The 23864-nt window shown below is 41.2% G+C and overlaps 1 protein-coding gene and 1 non-coding gene across 9 annotated transcripts in view; both read right to left on the reverse strand.

Annotated features, from left to right (window-relative positions):
* The window catches only part of elmo2 (engulfment and cell motility 2), a 122284-nt gene extending 103359 nt beyond the window's left edge, over positions 1–18925 (reverse strand). For 3 of the 8 annotated variants that reach the window (XM_061984825.2, XM_061984823.2, XM_061984824.2), the window contains exons 1-3: positions 18528–18920; positions 2393–2463; positions 2193–2309 (exon numbers count right to left, since the gene is read on the reverse strand). In XM_061984825.2, coding sequence (XP_061840809.1) covers positions 2193–2270 — 78 coding nt within the window. In that variant the 5' untranslated portion in view covers positions 2271–2309; positions 2393–2463; positions 18528–18920. Of the gene's footprint in view, positions 1–2192; positions 2310–2392; positions 2464–11091; positions 11383–18527 lie in introns of those variants that run through there. The other 5 variants (XM_061984821.2, XM_061984819.2, XM_061984822.1 and 2 more) reach the window with 5 other exon arrangements.
* Positions 18761–18848, reverse strand: trnay-gua (transfer RNA tyrosine (anticodon GUA)). Its single transcript is given in 2 exon segments — positions 18761–18796; positions 18812–18848. It is a non-coding gene; the product is annotated as a tRNA-Tyr (tRNA).
* Positions 18926–23864: the final 4939 nt, after the last annotated feature.

Here is a 23864-nt window from a genome sequence, read left to right on the forward strand (position 1 = left end):
CCGCAAAATGGCACCTATTAGCAGACATATTAACTGGCGTTTTGTTTTGCAATATTATGCAACAATAACTTTTCTTACCTTCTGGTACCTGCTGATGTGTATTTGGGATCTGCATGAGTCCTGAAAATGTGCGCGCGTCCGCCATTGTAGTCAGTGGTGACGCCGTAAGTCATAAGCTTTTTCTTTTTCTCTACCTTCTTGTTGTGGGACATTCATTTTCCGCTGTTGTCATTTCTAATATAAAGTAGTGCAAAGTTCTTACTTATATCTGTCAGTAGACTAGCTATAAAAGCGCTAAAAGGCACGTCACTCAGTGCCTCAACATGGATTCCGGACTCGGCTAACTGCTGGCCTGCTGTGCAGTGAGACCGTATTGCTATATGAATTATATTATACATTTCCATAGTTTAGTTAGCTGAGGTATATAATGTACAGTGTATTTTGTCAACAACTGTATGTGTGTAACGTATTTCTTGTGCTGAGCGATCATAAAACGGCTGCAAAAGACGCACTGGCTGAGGCTCGCAGTAATCCGCCTCCTGCACCCCCGCCGTAGAATGCACGGCAACCCCTGACGGGAGTGTTATATCAACTAAAGCCCACACTTAAACTTTCCACGTGCAAGATTGAATCTATTTAAAAAAGTTTTTTCATAAGAAGCCAAAAAGTGCAAAAACAATAATGTTCGTGTTGGAGGAGTTCTGAATGACTGCAGGGCCACAACATTAGGTACACCTGCAGACTGCAGGTGTACCTAATTCACAACTCCTCCAACACGAACATTATTGTTTTTGCACTTTTTGGCTTCTTATTAAATAACTTTTGTAACCTATTTTTATGGGCTTTCCTCTTTGTGATGTTAAGTTCCTGTTATGCGCTGTTATACAGTATATGCCTTGAGCTCTTATTTTGAAGGCGCTAAGAGCGGAAGTGATGACACGTTGGAGTGGAGCGGAAGTTTTTGAAAGAAGGTAAATAAAGTGGTCCTCGTGTAAACTGGAGCTTCCGTGTTTGTTATTTTGTAGTTTCATACAGTATAGGCGACATTTATAAACCCTCGGTTACACTTTTTTAAATAGATTCAATCTTGCACGTGGAAAGTTTAAGTGAGGGCTTTAGTTGATATAACACTCTCGTCAGGGGGTGCAATAATCCAGCACAACAGCGGCTCATGGACTTATTTTATAAGTAAAGGTAAGACCATAATAACGTTTTTTTTATTAAATGTGCTTTTTTGTGTGCTACAGTTTGTATGTGTAAAGTTAAAGTTAAGTTAAAGTACCAATGATTGTCACACACACACTAGGTGTAATTAAATTTGTCCTCTGCATTTGACCCATCCCCTTGATCACCCCCTGGGAGGTGAGGGGAGCAATGGGCAGCAGCGGCGCCGCGCCCGGGAATAATTTTTGGTGATTTAACCCCCAATTCCAACCCTTGATGCTGAGTGCCAAGCAGGGAAGAATGCTGGTATGAGCTTTTAAACATAACCCGTTAACTGCTGCCAATCAAATGGTGAATAAGATACTCTTTAGGGTTCATATGTTTGTAAATCTGACTGTGATGAAGTCAGTGCCTCACCAGCCATCAACCTCACCGCATGTCACTGGGTTATACATACATTTGAGTACAATATTTAAGTGAAATTTCAGCATAAAACTATTTTCTATAAACCGATTATTTCATGTATTATAACTTTCAATTTACGGAACATTGTGGGACAATACTGGTTTCCCGGCATGCTTCACTTTACCCAAGTAATTCAAAATGGAAAAACATCTGTGTTAAATGTTAGTGTTAGTAAAGTATTTGTAGTATTTAGGCCAAAACGTTGGCTATATACATGACAAATTCTTCCCGTTACTTGGCTATAAAAAATGTATCAAAATTGAAATTCAACTTCCTGTACAGCAGATTAAATTAAAGTTATTCAACGAATTTAATTGAAATTCAACTTTGAAAAGTTTGCACATGCCACTTAAAGGGGGAATGCACTTATTTTTAATTGTGTCTAGAATTCACAATCCACATATGTTCTTCTTCTTTTATGCTAAGTCGTAAAATATGGCAAGTAAGAGGTGGCTAACTATGCAGCTAATGTATGTATACTATTCCGCCCAAAAAGCAATATTCATCGTACTTGGTAGAGGTTAGGAGTGATCCAGGAGAAGGTTTTGAGCGATGATACTGACCTGGTCTATCTCGATAAGCTGAGCATTGGCACCGGGCCACTCGATGGCCACTTTCACCACGTCGGCAAGCGGGGGCATGGCTGCCTTCTTTGCTCGCGGTCGCCACCTGCAGAACGACTGTTTACATACTTACACATCAATCAACGTGGCGTAAAAGTGGGCTGATTGATATCAAGTGTGACAGGGCGGTGACCCTTTACCTGAGGGAGACGTGTGGAAGGGCTGGTGGGTCTCTCACAGCTCTACTCCAGAAGCCACGGTGTCAGTTCCCCTGTGAGAAAACACACATGGAGCACTTCATTCTGCTTGTGTCGGTAAAGAAGTGGACTAACATTGTACTCCACACATATGCGACATGGCGGCACAGCTCAGTTATCATGGTTGCCTAGAAACCAGCGTGGTTCAAAAGAAATGAACATTTGTGTGTGTGGTATTTACTCTTTTATGAAACAATACAATCAAGTCCATGGTCGTTAAACCTTCATGTGCAATAAATAGCATTAATAATGGTATAATTGTAATAATTGTATCCCAACACTTTGTCGATCTCATTTAAATATGACAAAGAAAATATGACATGACATTATAAAATCATTGCGTCAATAATCTGCAAATATCGAATCTAATTGACGTGTCTGCGTATTAATTTGTTTGCCTTTATATCAATGTGTGTGTGTGTAATCAGATGTGCGTGTTTTGATTTGTGTGTCCGCATTATGATTTGTCTGTGGGTAGAAAATAATATGTATTTCGATCTGCGTGTGTGTAAAAAAAAAAATGTTGTGTGTCCGTAATCAGATTAGTGTGAAGTAGGAACCATCAATAGGATGTCTATTGACACGTGACTTTTGCGACATTTCTGCCGTGAAAGATATGTGTGTGTACATATCCAGATTTGTGTATGTGTAATATAACCACAATGATTTGCAAAAATCTGTGCGACTGTAATCAAATTGATGTGTCTGCGTATTAGTTTGTCTGACTTTATATCAATCTGTGTGTGTGTGTGTGTGTGTGTGTGTGTAATTAGAATATTACATAGCAATATTGTTATTATGAGTGCTAACGCAGTGTGTGTGTGTGTAATTAGATGTGCGTGTTTTGATTTGTGTCCGCATTATGATTTGTCTGAGGGTAGAAAAATAATATGTCTGTCCGTATTTCGATCTGCGTGTGTGTAAAAAAATAAATAAAAAATGTGTGTCCGTAATCAGATTTGTGTGAAGTTGGAACCATTAATAGGATGTCTATTTACACCTGACTTTTGCAACACTTCTGCCGTGAAAGATATGTGTGTGTACATATCCAGATTTGTGTACGTGTAATATAACCACAATTATTTGCAAAAATCTGTGCGACTGTAATCAAATTGATGTGTCTGCGTATTAGTTTGTCTGACTTTATATCAATCTGTGTGTGTGTGTGTGTGTGTGTGTGTAATTAGAATATTACATAGCAATATTGTTATTATGAGTGCTAACGCAGTGTGTGTGTGTGTAATTAGATGTGCGTGTTTTGATTTGTGTCCGCATTATGATTTGTCTGTGGGTAGAAAAATAATATGTCTGTTCGTATTTCGATCTGCGTGTGTGTAAAAAAAAATAAAAATGTTGTGTATTCGTAATCAGATTTGTGTGATGTAGGAACCATCAATTGGATGTCTATTGACACCTGACTTGTGCGACACTTCTGCCGTGAAAGATGTGTGTGTGTACATATCCAGATTTGTGTACGTGTAATATAACCACAATTATTTGCAAAAATGTGTGCGACTGAAATCTAATTGATGTGTCTGCATATTTGTTTGTCTGTCTTTATATCAATCTGTGTGTAATTAGAATATTAACAAGTCATAGCGATATTGTTATTATAAGTGCTAACACAGTGTGTGTGTGTAATTAGATGTGGGTGTTTTGATTTGTGTGTCCGCATTATGATTTGTCTGTGGGTAGAAAAATAATATGTCTGTCCGTATTTTGATCTGCGTGTGTGTAAAAAAATAAAAAATGTTGTGTGTCCGTAATCAGATCTGTGTGAAGTAGGAACCATCAATAGGATGTCTATTCACACTGGACTTTTGCGACACAAAGATATGTGTGTGTACATATCCAGATTTGTGTATGTGTAATATAACCACAATTATTTGCAAAAATCTGTGCGACTGAAATCTAATTGACGTGTCTGCGTATTAGTTTGTCTGTCTTTATATCAATCTGTGTGTGTGAGTGTAATTAGAATATTTCATAGCGATATTGTTATTATAAGTGCTAACACAGTGTGTGCGTGTAATTAGATGTGCGTGTTTTGATTTGTGTGTCCGCATTGTGATTTGTCTGTGGGTTGTGTAAAATAAATAAATAAATGTTGTGTGTCCGTAATCAGATTTTTGTGAAGTAAGAACTGTCGATAGGATGTCTATTGACGGTATAGCTCGGTTGGTAGAGTGGCCGTGCCGGCAACTTAAGGGTTCCAGGTTCGATCCCCGCTTCCGCCAACCTAGTCACTGCCGTTGTGCCCTTGGGCAAGACACTTTACCCACCTGCTCCCAGTGCCACCCACACTGTTTTAAATGTAACTTAGATATTGGGTTTCACTGTGTAAAAGCGCTTTGAGTCACTAGAGAAAAGTGCTATATAAATATAATTCACTTCACTTCACTCATACCAAAGATTATAAAAATGGGACCCATTACCTCCCTGCTTGGCACTCAGCATCAAGGGTTGGAATTGGGGGTTGAATCACCAAAAATTATTCCCGGGCGCGCCCACCGCTGCTGCCCACTGCTCCCCTCACCTCCCAGGGGGTGATCAAGGGTGATGGGTCAAATGCAGAGAATAATTTCGCCACACCTAGCGTGTGTGTGACAGTCATAGGTACTTTAACTTTAACTTCACTTCACGTCACTATGTAAAGCGCTTTGAGTCACTAGAGAAAAGCGCTCTATAAATATAATTCACAATTCACACTCACGTGACTTTGCGACACTTTGAAAAGATGAAAGATGTGTGTGTATCCAGATTTGTGTACGTGTAATACAACCTGTGTGAGCGTGCAATACAATCTGTGTGCGTGCGTATTTAGATCTGTGTGAAGCAAGAACCCATGATTGGCTACGTGACTTTTGCTACACTTCTGCCGTGAAAGATGTGTGTACATATCCAGATTTGTGTACGTGTAGTATAATCTGTGTGTGTGTGTGTAATACAATCTCTGTGCGTGCGTATTTAGATCTGCATGAAGCAGGAACCCTCGATTGGCTGTCTTTTCACATGGGACTTTTGCAACACTTCTGCAATGAAAGATGTGTGTGTTTACGTATCCAGATGTGTGTGCCTGTAATACAATCTCTGTTTGTGTATCCAGATGAGTGTGTGTGCAATACAATCTATGTGTGTGCCTATTTAGATCTGTTTGAAGCAGAAACCATCGATTGGCTACGGGACTTTTGCGACACTTCAGCCGTGAAAGATGTGTGTGTACCTGTGTGTGTGTGTGTACGTATCTAGATTAGTGTGCGTGTCATACAATCTGTGTGTACAATCAGTAAAGATTGAAATCATCGCGTTTCCTCTGCGGGTGTGGGTGGGTCTTCCTCACAGATAGGGTGACTGTGAGACCAACGGTCTTAACCCTGGCCTCCTACTGGTCAGACGTGCCAAGTGGGTATCCGGACCAGATGCCCGAACCACCTCAACATCCGGTTCCTCTCGATGCAGACAAGCAGCGGCTTCCTTTTTAACTTCTCCCCCTCTCTTGTGAACACTTCCCTCAACACAGACGTCACAACCTCATCAAAGCGAAATTCTAAGCGTTCGCTCACAGAACCAGCACTTTGGAACCCGAATGAGGAAAAAAAAAGATTACATATCTATGGCAGCATCGGAGAAAGTGAGGTACAAGTCTATCCATCCATTTTCTACCGCTTGTCCCTTTTTGGGGTCGCGGGAGTGACGTACAAGTGCCCCTTTAAATCTCATTGCGCATAATTGTGGTGCGTTCAAGGACCCTTGAATAAAGTTAGAAACAGAGGGATACTTAACCAATAGGAAATGCACTGATAAAAATATATTCATAATAACAATGATTTATTATTATTATTCATATTATTCACTGATGATGATTATATGTGAATCAGATAATCTCTATTTTAGACTGACTTTTTTATACTGGTATTTAAGTGAATAATGATAGGATATATGATGATTTAAAATCATATTCAAGCCACTTTAAATCAAATGTTCTGGCACTTTCAAGCATCGTATTTTCCGGACCATAGGGCGCACCGGGTTGTAAGGTGCACTGCCGATGAATGGTCTATTTTCTTTCTTTTTTCATATATAAAATACACCGGATTATAAGGCGCATTAAAGGAGTCATATTATTACTATTTTTTTCTCAATGTAAAAGACTTCCTTGTGGTCTACATAACATGTAATGGTGGTTCTTTGGTCAAAATGTTGCATAGATGATGTTTTACAGATCATCTTCAAGCTGCTTTCTGACAGTCGCTTCCGGATGCGCCGTTTTGTGGGCGGTCTTATTTACGTGGCTCACCTTCGACAGCGTCTTCTCCCCGTCATCTTTGTTGTATCAGTGTAGCGTGCAAGGAAGGGAGTGAAAAAGTGTCAAAAGATGGAGCTACCTGTTTTAATGACATTCAGACGTTACTTCAATCAATAACGGAGCAGCATCTCCTCATCCGGAAACAACAACACAAATGTGTCCCGTGAAAAACCGTCCGACCGGGAACTCTCTAATAACTAAAGTTCCTTGGGTGAATAATTAAACTCACTACACCGGTATGTTTTAGCGCTTTCATGGTGAGTTTATTGACAGATATAAGTAAGAAATTTACATTACTTTATATTAGAAATGGCAACAGCGGAGGATGAATGTCCCATAAAGAAGCTTATCGACTACGGTGTTGCCACGGACTACAAAGGTGGACGCGCGCAATTTTTCAGGACTTACGCAGATCCGAAATACAGATCAGCAGGTACCAGAAGGTAAGAAAAGTTGCTTTTGCATAATATTGCGAAACAAAACGCCAGATAATATGTCTTACTTACACACACACCATAATAATACTCGTATGTTGAAGCACAGTACAATCCATCAAGCGGTGCGGCTTTTTAGTTTACCAAAGTCGTACTAAAACATTTTGATAGATTTTTGAGTGCCATGTGTAATGTTCTATATTTTCAATGGAACATATAAAATATTGGTGTTGTTTACTTGAGTCATATTGCAGTCTACACGTATATTTTATGTGTGACTGCCATCTACTGGTCACACTTATTACACCATGTACCAAATAAAATTGCTTCGAGGTCGGTAACTAAAACCAGAATTTTTCCGAACATTCGGCGCACTGTCGAGTTTTGAGAAAAAAAATTATTTTAAGTGCCCTAATAGTCCGGAAAATAAGATATATATATATATATATATATATATATACACATATACATATATATATATATATATATATATATATACACATATACAGGTAAAAGCCAGTAAATTAGAATATTTTGAAAAACTTGATTTATTTCAGTAATTGCATTCAAAAGGTGTAACTTGTACATTATATTTATTCATTGCACACAGACTGATGCATTCAAATGTTTATTTCATTTAATTTTGATGATTTGAAGTGGCAACAAATGAAAATCCAAAATTCCGTGTGTCACAAAATTAGAATATTGTGTAAGGGTTAAATTTTGAAGACACCTGGTGCCACAAACTAATCAGCTGATTAACTCAAAACACCTGCAAAGGGCTTTAAATGGTCTCTCAGTCCAGTTCTGAAGCCTACACAAACATGGGGAAGACTTCAGATTTGACAGCTGTCCAAAAGGCAACCATCGACACATTGCACAAGGAGGGAAAGACACAAAAGGTTATTGCTGAAGAGGCTGGCTGTTCTCAGAGCTCTGTGTCCAAACACATTAATGGAGAGGCAAAGGGAAGGAAAAACTGTGGTCAGAAAAAGTGTACAAGCGATAGGGATCACCGCGCCCTGGTCAAGATTGTGAAAAAAAACCCATTAAAAAATGTGGGGGAGATTCAGAAGGAGTGGACAGCTGCTGGAGTCAGTGCTTCAAGATCCACCACCAAGAGACGCTTGAAAGACATGGGTTTCAACTGCCGCATACCTCGTGTCAAGCCACTGTTGACCAAGAAACAGCGCGAAAAGCGTCTCACCTGGGCTAAGGAAAAAAAGAGCTGGACTGCTGCTGAGTGGTCCAAAGTCATGTTTTCTGACGAAAGCAAATTTTGCATTTCCTTTGGAAATCGAGGTCCCAGAGTCTGGAGGAAGACAGGAGAGGCACAGGATCCACGTTGCCTGAAGTCTAGTGTAAAGTTTCCACCATCAGTGATGGTTTGGGGTGCCATGTCATCTGCTGGTGTCGGTCCACTCTGTTTCCTGAGATCCAGGGTCAACGCAGCCGTCTACCAGCAAGTTTTAGAGCACTTCATGCTTCCTGCTGCTGACCTGCTCTATGGAGATGGAGATTTCAAGTTCCAACAGGACTTGGCGCCTGCACACAGCGCAAAATCTACCCGTGCCTGGTTTACGGACCATGGTATTTCTGTTCTAAATTGGCCCGCCAACTCCCCTGACCTTAGCCCCATAGAAAATCTGTGGGGTATTGTGAAAAGGAAGATGCAGAATGCCAGACCCAAAAACGCAGAAGAGTTGAAGGCCACTATCAGAGCAATCTGGGCTCTCATAACACCTGAGCAGTGCCAGAAACTCATCGACTCCATGCCACGCCGCATTAACGCAGTAATTGAGGCAAAAGGAGCTCCAACCAAGTATTGAGTATTGTACATGCTCATATTTTTCATTTTCATACTTTTCAGTTGGCCAACATTTCTAAAAATCCCTTTTTTGTATTAGCCTTAAGTAATATTCTAATTTTGTGACACGGAATTTTGGATTTTCATTTTTTGCCACTTCAAATCATCAAAATTAAATGAAATAAACATTTGAATGCATCAGTCTGTGTGCAATGAATAAATATAATGTGCAAGTTACACCTTTTGAATGCAATTACTGAAATAAATCAAGTTTTTCAAAATATTCTAATTTACTGGCTTTTACCTGTATATATTTAATCTTCACATCTTTAAAAAGTAAGAAAAAAACTATTTAAAAATTTTAAAGGTGTTTTTAAATTAATTAATGCAATAGTTTTTTACTGCATGTAAACGAACCACGTGTGTTTGGCCCTTCAAAAGCCCCACCCACCCTTTGAATATGCAAAAAGTGAATGTTATTTATTTGCCAGATGTACAATGAGCATGAAACTGTTACTTAAAAGAAAGCAGTGATTTTTAAACTGCCCGGCGGCAAGCGGGCTTCATCGAGTGGTACGGCAAAGAATCCCTTGACGCTATGACGCCAAATGTATCAAAAGTGATACGTACATTCTTACATCAAAGGTGTCAAACTCAATGCCAAATCTGGCCAGCCACATTATTTCATGTGGCCCGCGAAAGCCTGGAAATAATATGCGTTAATCTTTTCTTACTAAATGTATTTGTTCTTTCCCTTTTGACATTAAAAATCATGTACTGCATGCAATTGCATAGCTTTTAATATTCAATATTATCAAAATCTAAATATTATATTATCATGTATTCCAAAAATATTTTTTGTTAAAATAAAGAGAAATACTGTACTTAAATATCTGCTTGACTTATGATTTCGAAATAAATTATCAATCAAATTGCAGACTGAAAAATTGACAATAGTCTCTACGGTTAAATTCCGCCGACTGAGTTTTTCCACCGTAAAATCAAGTTTGGTACTCTTTTTTTCCATTTACAGTAAGACAACAAAACACTAAAAAAACAAACAAAAAAAACATTAAAACAACAAGATTTTACGGTATAAAAAAAAACTGGCAGCTCTGTTGCTTGAATTTTACCACTAAAAACAGTGGTATTGTTTCTCCATTCCATTCCATTTATACCATTTGTTTACATGCTGTAAAAAAAAAAAAAACGCTGCTGTTACTGTAAAATTCTGGTGACTGAGCTGCCAGTTTTTAAAGTAAAATTGTGATATTTTGTTTTCAGCTTATGTAAAACAATATATTATATATATATATATATATATATATATATATATATATATATATATATATATATATATATATAAATATATACGTGTATATTCATTAATTACTCATTGTTAAAAACGGCCCTCTGAGGGCGTAAAACCCAATCAAAACGAGTTGGACACCCCTCCTCTACATTATCAGTATCATTGTTTTTATTTTTTTTTATTACATCAACATAATAAACACAAGGGTTAGTGCACCCCCCAAAAAAACCCTCCCTCCACCCCCATTACACTCATGTTCACTCATTCACACATTATTCAAGGGGTTGTTTCCTTCTGGTATTAATATTCTGGTTCCTACAACATACATCAATACAGTCTGGAAGGGATACAGTCCGCGAAACACACAGGATTACTTTTTTTTTTTTTTTTATTGAGGTTTTGAAATGTTAAATTAAATGAATTCATTATTTAAGTAAAGTGTTTTATTTTCCTACATTAAAACACACTGTTAAGACTGTGTGTAAAGTTACAGCGTCAAATTATATGGCATGTACTTACTAAACAAAACCTCTGCCGTGTTTTTAATGAATACCAAGGCCTACTACGCTACTATACTTTAATGTTGATGCTATTTCTAGGGCTGTTTTAACCCTTAAGGTAAAAATTTATTCTAACTGAATTCATAGTAGTATCTTAAACATAAACATACTGGACCAGCATTAATTGATATTCTCCACAAGCCTATGGATATGTTACCAGGTAACCCGCAATTAAACATGTTACATTATCAACTATGTTCTTTGATGAGTTGCAATGTATTACCTGTTGCAGGGCAGAATAAGACGGTTACATGCATGGAGGCTGCAGGCTCAGCAGCAGCTACTGGTAGCTTAGCAACAACAGCTAACTAGCGGCTCGCTAGACGTGTGCGGGCGGAAGGAGCGTCCACACCACACGACTTTCCGTTCGAATTAAGCCTTAATTTCTACCGTTTCTCGCCGGCACCACACATCGCTGACATAGTTCCGACGCTCACGTCGCTGTGGGGTTTGTGCTTTGGTTATAAGATGACCAAAACACCCGAGAGTCTGACCGGAAGTGCCTAACTTTGAAGCTAGGGGTGAGGGGGGAATTAGCGCCCCCTCTGGTGAGACGCGCACAACGCATCGAATGTCCGAACGTGAAGAGGAACGCATTTCCTACATTCAGTTCAGTTCCAGTTTATTTGGAACATGCATACAATGTAATGCATCATACAATTCCAATTGTTTCATTACAGCACGTCCGAAAAGGAGTAGGATTCGAAGCAGAGCTTTTTTAATCCTACCCCTTTTCATACCATAGCAATTGTATCCAAATTTCTTCTTCTCTGCAACAGAACCGTGAACAAATGAATAATAAATAAATAATATATTATAGTGAGCAAACCAATAATAAATACATAAATAATCTTTGTCTCAATAAAAAATAAAATAAAAAAGGGGTTCTAGACCATCCATCCATCCATCCATCTTCTTCCGCTTAACCGAGGTCGGGTCGCGGGGGCAGCAGCCTAAGCAGGGAAGCCCAGACTTCCCTCTCCCCAGCCACTTCGTCCAGCTCTTCCCGGGGGATCCCAAGGCGTTCCCAGGCCAGCCGGGAGACATAGTCTTCCCAACGTGTCCTGGGTCTTCCCCGTGGTCTCCTACCGGTCAGACATGCCCTAAACACCTCCCTAGGGAGGCGATCGGGTGGCATCCTGACCAGATGCCCTAACCACCTCCTCTGGCTCCTCTCGATGTGGAGGAGCAGCGGCTTTACTTTGAGCTCCCCCCGGATGGCAGAGCTTCTCACCCTATCTCTAAGGGAGAGCCCCGCCACCCGGCGGAGGAAACTCATTTCGGCCACTTGTACCAATTGATCTTGTCCTTTCGGTCATAACCCAAAGCTCATGACCATAGGTGAGGATGGGAACGTAGATCAACCGGTAAATTGAGAGCTTTGCCTTCCGGCTCAGCTCCTTCTTCACCACAACGGATCGATACAGCGTCCGCATTACTGAAGATGCCGCACCGATCTGCCTGTCGATCTCACAATCCACTATTCCCTCACTCGTGAACAAGACTCCGAGGTACTTGAACTCCTCCACTTGGGGCAGGGTCTCCTCCGCAACCCGGAGATGGCACTCCACCCTTTTCCGGGCGAGAACCATGGACTCGGACTTGTAGGTGCTGATTCTCATCCCAGTCGCTTCACACTCAGCTGCGAACCGATCCAGTGAGAGCTGATGATCCTGGCCAGATGAAGCCATCAGGACCACATCATCTGCAAAAAGCAGAGACCTAATCCTGCAGCCCCCAAACCGGATCCCCTCATCGCCTTGACTGCGCCTAGAAATTTTGTCCATAAAAGTTATAAACAGAATCGGTGACCCTCACTGGAAACGTGTCCGACTTACTGCCGGCAATGCGGACCAAGCTCTGACACTGCTCGTACAGGGAGCGGACCGCCACAATCAGACAGTCCGATACCCCATACTCTCTGAGCACTCCCCACAGGACTTCCCGAGGGACACGGTCGAATGCCTTCTCCAAGTCCATAAAGCACATGTAGACTGGTTGGGCAAACTCCCATGCACCCTTCAAGGACCCTGCCGAGAGTATAGAGCTGGTCCACAGTTCCACGACCAGGACGAAAACCACACTGCTCCTCCTGAATCTGAGGTTCGACTATCCAGCGTAGCCTCCTCTCCAGTACACCTGAATAGACCTTATCGGGGAAGGCTGAGGAGTGTGATCCCACGATAGTTAGGACACACCCTCCGGTTCCCCTTTTTAAAGAGAGAAACCACCACCCCGGTCTGCCAATCCAGAGGTACCGCCCCCGATGTCCACGCAATGCTGCAAAATCTTGTCCACCAAGACAGCCCCACAGCATCCAGAGCCTTAAGGAACTCCGAGCGGATCTCATCTACTCCTGGGGCCTTGCCACCGAGGAGCTTTTTAACTACCTCAGCAACCTCAGCCCCAGAAATAGGAGAGCCCACCACAGATTCCCCAGGCACTGTTTCCTCATAGGAAGACGTGTTGGTGGGATTGAGGAGGTCTTCGAAGTATTCCCTTCACCGATCCACAACATCCGCAGTCAAGGTCAGCAAAACACCATCCTCACCATACACGGTGTTGATAGTGCACTGCTTCCCCTTCCTGAGGCGGCGGATGGTGGTCCAGAATCGCTTCAAAGTCATCCGGAAGTCGTTTTCCATGGCTTCCCCAAACTCCTCCCATGTCCGAGTTTTTGCCTCCGCGACCGCTGAAGCCGCACACCGCTTCTAAACGTTCTAGACGTTTATCATAATTCTTGCTCTGTGTACTTTGTGTGTACTTCAATCAATCAATCAAAGTTTACTTATATAGCCCTAAATCACGAGTATCTCAAGGGCTGCACAAGCCACAACGACATCCTGGGCTCAGATCCCACATCAGGGCAAGGAAAAACTCAACCCAATGGGATGACAATGAGAAACTTTGGAGGGGACCGCAGATGTGGGGACCCTGGCGACCGGTGCAAAGGACGTCGAGTGGATCTAGCATGATATTGTGAGAGTCCAGTCCATAGTGGATCTAACATAATAGCGTGAGAGTCCAGTCCCTAGTGGATCTAACATAATATTGTGAGAGTCCAGTCCATAGTGGATCTAACATAATATTGTGAGAGTCCAGTCCATAGTGGATCTAACATAATATTGTGAGAGTCCAGTCCATAGTGGATCTAACATAATAGCGTGAGAGTCCAGTCCCTAGTGGATCTAACATAATATTGTGAGAGTCCAGTCCATAGTGGATCTAACATAATATTGTGAGAGTCCAGTCCATAGTGGATATAACATAATATTGTGAGAGTCCAGTCCATAGTGGATCTAACATAATAGTGTGAGAGTCCAGTCCAGAGTGGATCTAACATAATAGTGTGAGAGTCCAGTCCATAGTGGATCTAACATAATAGTGTGAGAGTCCAGTCCATAGTGGATCTAACATAATAGTGTGAGAGTCTAGTCCATCGTGGATCTAACATAATAGTGTGAGAGTCTAGTCCATAGTGGATCTAACATAATAGTGTGAGAGTCTATTCCATAGTGGATCTAACATAATAGTGTGAGAGTCTAGTCCATAGTGGATCCAGCATAATATTGTGAGAGTCCGGTCCATAGTGGATCTAACATAATATTGTGAGAGTCCAGTCCAGACATAATATTGTGAGAGTCCAGTCCATAGTGGATCTAACATAATAGTGTGAGAGTCCAGTCCACAGTGGATCTAACATAATAGTGTGAGAGTTCAGTCCATAGTGGATCTAACATAATATTGTGAGAGTCTAGTCCATAGTGGATCTAACATAATAGTGTGAGAGTCTATTCCATAGTGGATCTAACATAATAGTGTGAGAGTCTAGTCCATAGTGGATCCAGCATAATAGTGTGAGAGTCCGGTCCATAGTGGATCTAACATAATATTGTGAGAGTCCAGTCCATAGTGGATCAGACATAATATTGTGAGAGTCCAGTCCATAGTGGATCTAACATAATAGTGTGAGAGTCCAGTCCATAGTGGATCTAACATAATAGTGTGAGAGTCCAGTCCACAGTGGATCTAACATAATAGTGTGAGAGTCCAGTCCATAGTGGATCTAACATAATAGTGTGAGAGTCCAGTCCCTAGTGGATCTAACATAATAGTGTGAGAGTCCAGTCCCTAGTGGATCTAACATAATAGTGTGAGAGTCCAGTCCAGAGTGGATCTAAGATAATAGTGTGAGAGTCCAGTCCATAGTGGATCTAACATAATAGTGTGAGATTCCAGTCCATAGTGGATCTAACATAATAATGAGAGTCCAGTCCATAGTGGATCTAACATAATATTGTGAGAGTCCAGTCCATAGTGGATCTAACATAATAGTGTGAGAGTCCAGTCCATAGTGGATCAAACATAATATTGTGAGAGTCCAGTCCATAGTGGATCTAACATAATAGTGAGAGTCCAGTCCATAGTGGATCTAACATAATTTTCTGAGAGTCCAGTCCATAGTGGATCTAACATAATAGTGTGAGAGTCCAGTCCATAGTGGATCTAACATAATAGGGTGAGAGTCTAGTCAATAGTAGATCTAACATAATAGTGTGAGAGTCCAGTCCATAGAGGATCTAACATAATAGTGTGAGAGTATAGTCCATAGTGGATCTAGCATAATATTGTGAGAGTCCAGTCCATAGTAGATCTAACATAATAGTGTGAGAGTCCAGTCCATAGTGGATCTAACATAATATTGTGAGAGTCCAGTCCATAGTGGATCTAACATATTATTGTGAGAGTCCAGTCCATAGTGGATCTAACATAATAGTGTGAGAGTCTACTCCATAGTTTTAGTTCAAGTTAAAGTTAAAGTACCAATGATTGTCACACACACTATAGTGGATCTAACATAATAGTGTGAGAGTCCAGTCCATAGTGGATTTAACATAATAGTGTGAGAGTCCGGTCCATAGTGGATCTAACATAATAGTGTGAGAGTCCAGTCCATAGTGGATCTAGCATAATATTCTGAGAGTCCAGTCCATAGTGGATCAAACATAATATTGTGAGAGTCCAGTCCATAGTGCATCTAACATAATATTGTGAGAGTCCAGTCCATAGTAGATCTAACACAGTGGTTCTTAACCTTGTTGGAGGTACCGAACCCTACCAGTTTCATATGCGCATTCACCGAACCCTTCTTTAGTGAAAAATATATATATATATATTTTTTCAAATTCAAGACAAAGTTATATGTTTTTGGTAACACTTTAGTATGGGGAATATATTCTAAGTAACAAAGACTTAATTTAGAGTTATTTGGTTAGGGTTAGGGTTAGAGGGTTAGGGTTATAATAAGGCCATGCCGAATAAGGCATTAATAAGTACTTAATAATGACTGGTTAAGAGCCAATATGTTACTAATTTGCATGTCAATAATCAAGTAATTAATGGTGAATATGTACCCCATACTAAAGTGTTACCATGTTTTTTTACTGGTGCACAAAATGAACCGTGCATGAACATCACCTTGTTCAAACAACAAAACCAACACAGTGCATAAACTCACCACAAATTACACACCTGCAAATCAGTCAGCTGTTGCCGTATCCGTAATACGCCGATAGGGAGAAGTTTGTATTTACACGATGAGTCGGGTGTGTTTTGACCTCCGCCGAACCCCTGAGGCAGACTCACCGAACCCCTAGGGTTCGATCGAACCCAGGTTAAGAACCACCATACTTGCCAACCCTCCCGGATTTTCCGGGAGACTCCCGAAATTCAGCGCCTCTCCCGAAAACCTCCCGGGACAAATTTTCTCCCGAAAATCTCCCGAAATTCAGGCGGAGCTGGAGGCCACGCCCCCTCCAGCTCTATGCGGACCTGAGTGACGTGTTGACAGCCTGTTCTCACGTCCGCTTTCCCACAATGTAAACAGCCTGCCTGCCCAATCACGTTATAACTGTAGAATGATCGAGGGCAAGTTCTTGGTTTCTTATGTGGGTTTATTGTTAGGCAGTTTCATTAACGTCCTCCCAGCGCGGTAACAACACACAACAACAGCAGTCAAGTCTTCGTCTACCGTAAAGCAGTTCGTCTGCAGTAAACAGCAATGTTGTGACACTTTTAAACAGGACAATACTGCCATCTACTGTACATGCATATGTGACCCACCCATAATGTGTCACATTTTTGTGTTGATTTATTTATTTTATTTTGTGGTTTGAATTTGTTTTTGGAGCTGTCATTACACATTTATCAGTATTCACATTGGTCAGTAGGGGGCAGTAGGGCGTTTCTTCCCAATTGAATGCTATCACCTGCAGACCGGAAGTGCCTTGTCATTCTGATGAGCGCGACCAGTCTGTGAACAATTGAAACGTCCTGTGTGCTTTTTCCTCCTGTGTAACAGGTTAGTTTTGGTGAATCAACTCACTGAATAATATCCATGTGATCTTTATAAGTTTAAGTACACATTCTGATGGTGGAGCCTAACTCTAAAGTGTTTGTGAGTTGTAGTTTGTATTTGTGAATGAATCCAGTGCACAGCTGCAGTAATCAATACAAAAAGGCGACGTGAGTGCGCAATGTTTGTATAGGAACTTCTGATCCTAATTCAGACTCCCAAATTAGAGCTCCCGTTTTCTTATTGATTTTATAATGTATATTTGTATAATGTGTGTGTTCTGAAATAGTGACAGAGAATAGAACAAGGATGGACAATTCAACCCTTAACTCAACAATGAGTAGATGAGTGTTATGTGTGTGTATATGTGTAAATAAATGAACACTGAAATTCAAGTATTTATTTTATATATATATATATATGTAATAAAATATATATATATAAATAGCTAGAATTCACTGAAAGTAAAGTATTTCTTATATATATATATATATATATATATATATATATATATATATATATATATATATATATATCTTAACCACGCCCCCAAACACGCCCCCCGCCCCACCCCCGACCACGCCCCCACCCCCACACCTCCCGAAATCGGAGGTCTCAAGGTTGGCAAGTATGAGAACCACTGATCTAACATACAGTAAGAGCTATATTGATGCATGGTTGGTTATGGTTTAAACTTAAAGTCATATCCAACAATTGCAACAACGATTTTTTACTGTCAAAGGTTCGTTTTTTAATGATTTCTGCTGGTGGTGTGCCTCCGGATTTTTTTTTTACGCAAAAAATGTGCCTTGGCTCAAAAAAGGTTGAATTCACTGAATTAAACCCTTTAACCCCCTGGTGGCGAGGTGAGGCACTGCCTCACTTCCCTCCCCTGACAGCACGTCACTGTAAAGACATCATAATTGACTGTGATTTAAAAATTTTCACCCCACTGTTATCTCTCTGTTTAAAGCCTCACATGAACAAAAACAAGTGTTTTAAAGAGCCGCAGTCACGGAAAAACGCCGTTAGAGGCGGGTACAGACAGATGCTGCACCGGATGTAACCTCCAAATATGCTCAAGTAATCATCAAAATAATGCGGATGAAAGTTGCACTAAATGACCACATTTCTAGCTAAAAAGAAAAAAGAAAGTGTGGCTTCTCTACAGGCGATTAAGGTGATTTTGTCCAGATTGTCCTCCATTGCTAGTCCGTCTCTCTACGTCTTTATCGTTCTCCTAGGCTCGGCGTGCTAATGAACTAATAACGACGGAAGTTTCCGCCTTGTCGATATTTACTCACCCGGCGGCTGGGCCATCGATGATGCTGAGAACATCTCCCTTTCTCCGGTGAAACACTTTAAGCAGCAGCAGACACTCCTCCAAGACCTTGGAGGCGGGACGCGACGCAAATGTCACAGGCTGCCAACATTGTCCTTTAATACAGTGAACACAAATATATGTTTATGCTGGGTGAGTCTACTTCAAAGAAAACTAAGAAAAAGCTAATAATAGTGCTTTAGGTTAAATAAAATTTCCTTCGAGCCGGATTTGAACCAGCGACCTAAGGATTTCAGCGCTTTGCCTCTACAGTCCTCCGCTCTACCAACTGAGCTATCGAAGGTATTGGTTGAAATGGGGGCATATGTTAGCTATAACCATAAAGACAAATCGTTATTGTGTTTTTTTTGGGTAACACATGAGGAAAATAGGACTGTACATTTCAACTAAATGCCTAACGTTGCTGCACTTATGATGTATGGTCGTTGAGTCGAGGCTAAAAACGCCAGTGTGTTGTATTTGTACGTGGCAGCCAATCGTTTCCGCAACTTCATCGTCCCTAAGCCAATCACAGGGTCATGTCCATCTTCACGTAGCCAATCACTGAGATCCTTCTAAAAGGCTCCTATTTTTACCGCCGCATTGGCTGCTGTGACGCGAAAAATTCGGCCGCCATTTTGAAGTGGTGATGAGGAGCCGGCGAGCAGCCTAAACTGACAGTTGACAGGTAGAAAACAAAGATGCCGGGTTGATGTTCAGCGTTTTCCTGCTCAAATGAGCGGACTGTTGAAAATAGGAATCGGGGGACTACTTTTCACAAGTAAGATTTAACATTAACGTACTATTGGTTGTATTTTGTGAAGAGAATATTACCACAGGGTTGAGAAGGAGCAATATTCAAATACTAACATTGTTGGGTAAAACATAATTTGGTTTTATTCTGAATCCAGTGAAACGGATTGGTGGTTTTAGCTGACTTTCAGGTGTTTATATATGTTTATGTTTAAGTATTTGGCAGCCGCTTTTATCCAAAGCGACATACATAAAAAATACATGTAAAACAATCACTTTAAACATTATCATTTAAGGAAAGAATGTAATACAAAATATCAATACAAAGTGTCAAGACAGAATAAACTCTGCTGCTGCAGCAACAGAGATACAGTCTATAGCTCCCTAAAATATAGAGATATCTAATGTATTCATACATTGTTTATGTCGGATATACACATGTATTTATAATCTAATCATATTGTTTCTTGAATTTAAAAATAGCTGACCGTTTTTTCCCCCCGTCTCTGGGATTATATTCTCAGTTTTGATCTCGGACGTCAGGTCACTTATAGCATATACGAATATTCTATTACTGTTAAGCAAACTATGAATAATAAAACACACCAAAACATGTCTTTTATCATAGCTACACATATGACAAAAAAACGCGTGAAAATCAGTGGTATTCAGTACGGTAAGATTAATTAAATGCGCTGACAGTTTATTGCTCCTGCCAAATGAATTGCACTGAGTGGAGCGGATCACCACTCCAAGATGGCGGCCCCGCGTCTTGTCAGCGCCAGTAGGCAGTAGCGGTCGAAGCTGTGTCTACTTATAAGAAGTCTATGGAGCTAATCGCAAAGCGGAGGAGTTTTTGTCCCGCCTCCGCAACGCGGGTACTTCCGCTTATAGTGTCACGCTTTTACAAATACAAAGTAGTCACACTCACGTTAAGTAAGATGAATTTAGTCATATTTCGGCGACTGCAGTCACCATATATATATTGAATAAACAAGCACCGATTGCAACGATGTTCTAAAGAAATGTGACGTAGGTTTTAAATAAAAATATATGTGTAATGTAATTGTGTTTGTATTGCAGCGTCCGGAAGAACAACGGAAAAACGTTCTTTATAACTTTTATTGCGCTACCATCCCAACACGATGTTTACCTCCATTTTATAAACCTTTATTTGTAATCTGTATCCAGCACACAGGTTTATATTCGTCTTTTTACTTTCTCCCACCAACAACACTTCCTCGTTCTAATGTTGTGTCGTTCGCGAACGATTCGTTCGAACGAACGAATCTTTTGAGTGAACGTACTGAACCGAATCACTTCATGAACTGATTCGTTCCTTTCTCAGTTCAGTTGAGCTCCGCCGCTACCATGCCGGTATGAGTGGAACTGGCGCATTGTGACGTCGGCGAACGACGCAGCCAGCTACTCATCATGGGGGCGTTGGGAGGGACTGAGCGAACGATTCGTTCACCGCGGATTAACGACATGAATCACTCAGTGAACGACAACGCTCTCGCTCTCTGCTCTGCTTGCCCCAATGCCGCGAGTGATTCTCCTCCCGTCGCGGGGATATGTTTCATGCCATTGGCATCCATTCTCCATTCATTCTCCAAGCTAACGTCTAATGTTGACTCAAGCCACATGAAAACAAACACACACATTATCTCAACACATAAAGTTATGAGAGTAGAGGAGACAGAAAGAAAGTCAGTGCAGGGCAAGGCTGAGCAGCAGTGACGCGAGGGGGAGGGGCGGGGGGTAAAGTGTAGGGCAGGCTGTTTGAGAAGATTTAAAATAAAAATAATAACTAATGTATGTACATATACATAGGCTATTATTTATCTTGATTTTTATATTATTTAAGCTATTTATTTTCTTTTATATTGCATATTTATGTTGATATTTCCATTTTTATATTTTTAAATGTAAGCTACAGAAATTTTAGTTTTAAATTTGGCTTTTCTGGCACTTGGTTTAATATTTGTTTAGTTTTATTTAAGGTAGCCTATTTATTTTCTTTTTGTTTGCACATTTAAGTTAATATTTTCTTTGTTATATTTTAAACGTAGGCTACAGAACATTTAGTTTTTATGTTGGCATTTCTGGCTCTTAATTTATTTGTTTTATTTTGAAGGTATTTATTTTCTTTTTGTTTGCATATTTACAGAACTGCTGCTGCAGAAGTGATTCGGTGATTCGCCGACCTGCGCACAGAACTGCTGCTGCAGAAGTGATTCGGTGATTCGCCGACCTGCGCACAGAACTGCTGCTGCAGAAGTGATTCGGTGATTCGCCGACCTGCGCACAGAACTGCTGCTGCAGAAGTGATTCGGTGATTCGCCGACCTGCGCACAGAACTGCTGCTGCAGCAGTGATTCGGTGATTCGCCGACCTGCGCACAGAACTGCTGCTGCAGAAGTGATTCGGTGATTCGCCGACCTGCGCACAGAACTGCTGCTGCAGAAGTGATTCGGTGATTCGCCGACCTGCGCACAGAACTGCTGCTGCAGCAGTGATTCGGTGATTCGCCGACCTGCGCACAGAACTGCTGCTGCAGAAGTGATTCGGTGATTCGCCGACCTGCGCACAGAACTGCTGCTGCAGCAGTGATTCGGTGATTCGCCGACCTGCGCACAGAACTGCTGCTGCAGAAGTGATTCGGTGATTCGCCGACCTGCGCACAGAACTGCTGCTGCAGAAGTGATTCGGTGATTCGCCGACCTGCGCACAGAACTGCTGCTGCAGAAGTGATTCGGTGATTCGCCGACCTGCACACAGAACTGCTGCTGCAGAAGTGATTCACGTTCACGTACTGAACTGTGCTGACTCTGTCACTCACTGCCTGGTGTACTGCATGCACAGAGCTGTGTAGGGACTCGCGTTCACCCTTTTTGCTGCTTCTCCCACGAATGTCTGCACTGTACTGTACTACGCACGCCCCCCCCTCCCCCCTCCTTTTTTTGGGGGTGGAGGGGGTGATTCGGTGAACGAATTTTTTGAAAGAATAAATTTAAGGAACTGATTCTAGTGATTCAGTACAGTCAAAAGAACTGCCGATCCCATCACTAGCACTGTACTGTACTACGCACGCCCCCCCCTACTTTTTTTTGGGGGGGGGGGGGGGGGGGGTATTCGGTGAACGAATCTTTTGAACGAATCAATTTAAGGAACTGATTCTAGTGATTCAGTACAGTCAAAAGAACTGCCAATCCCATCACTACCTCGTTCTGCGCCAATCACCTCCCACTGCTTCCAGGCGCCGCGCGGTACGTTCATAGCCATGGGAACTCGGGACATCAACACAAACAGGTCGTTACAGTATGATAAAAACGCAAATTATTATTACGACTACTGTATACTTTGAAATGTTTTTGTTTTCATATAATACCCATACAACACTATTTAAAAGTATTTGATTGGAAAAAAAGCAAATGTATAAAAAGTGTAAGCAAATTTGTATGTATGTAAAATAAAATCATGATTAGATAAATCTAGAGCTATTTTATCGCACTAAATATATAATATTTATTGATACAGAGTGCATTTTAAACACACTGTATGATTTATAAAATTAGTTTGATGAAGGGTTAATTAATACTGCGGCAGAAAAAACATGTTTTTATCTCTTATTTCAGAATTTAAGGAATATATGCCTGAACTGACATTTCATGTAAATATGAATTAATATTTCCTCAAGTGAGTAGGATTAGATTAGATTACAAATGTATTGAGAGCAGTGGTCCCCAGCCTTTTTGTAACTGCGGACCGGACCTCAAATGAGGAGCATAGAGGCTGGCATAGCCTTACAATCATGTCCGTTGTGTCCTGAGCAAGACACTTCACCCTTGCTCCTGATAGGTGCTGGTTAGCGCCTTGCATGGCAGCTCCCTCCATCAGTGTGTGAATGTGTGTGTGAATGGGTAAATGTGGAAGTAGTGTCAAAGCGCTTTGAGTACCTTGAAGGTAGAAAAGCGCTATACAAGTACAACCCATTTATCATTTATTTATTTACAAGATTGCTTTTAGACTACAGACTGGGAAGTACTCTGTAAGCCTCACGGGACAGATATTGACAACATCACAGACTGCATCACGGACTACATCAAATTCTGTGAGGACTCCATCATCCCTACAAAAACTGTCCACTGTTACCCAAATAACAAGCCCTGGATCATCAGCCAGCTAAAGGTGCTGCTGAATAAAAAGAAGCTAGCCTTCAGATCCAGTGATCGGGACGAGTTGAAGAGGGTTCAGTGGCAGCTTAAAGTTCAGCTACAAGAAGGGAAAGATGCCTATAGGAGAAAGCTTGAAGCTAAACTCCAACAGAACAACACTTGTGAGGTTTGGAAGAGAATGAAGGCCATCACAGGCTTCAACAATAGGGTGTAGATAGGGCCAACGAGCTGAATTCGTTTTTCAATAGATTTAGCAATGCACCCCTTACTGGCCCTCCCCCCAATACTCCTGTTCTCACACCTCCCCTGAACTTCAATACCCACTTCCACCCCCACTGAGAAAGCCAGCCCGGTGTGTCTGACACCTGGACATGTAAGACGGCAGCTGG

The sequence above is a fragment of the Nerophis lumbriciformis genome, linkage group LG23, assembly GCF_033978685.3.
Source record: "Nerophis lumbriciformis linkage group LG23, RoL_Nlum_v2.1, whole genome shotgun sequence".
In the NCBI taxonomy this organism is placed as follows: domain Eukaryota; kingdom Metazoa; phylum Chordata; class Actinopteri; order Syngnathiformes; family Syngnathidae; genus Nerophis; species Nerophis lumbriciformis.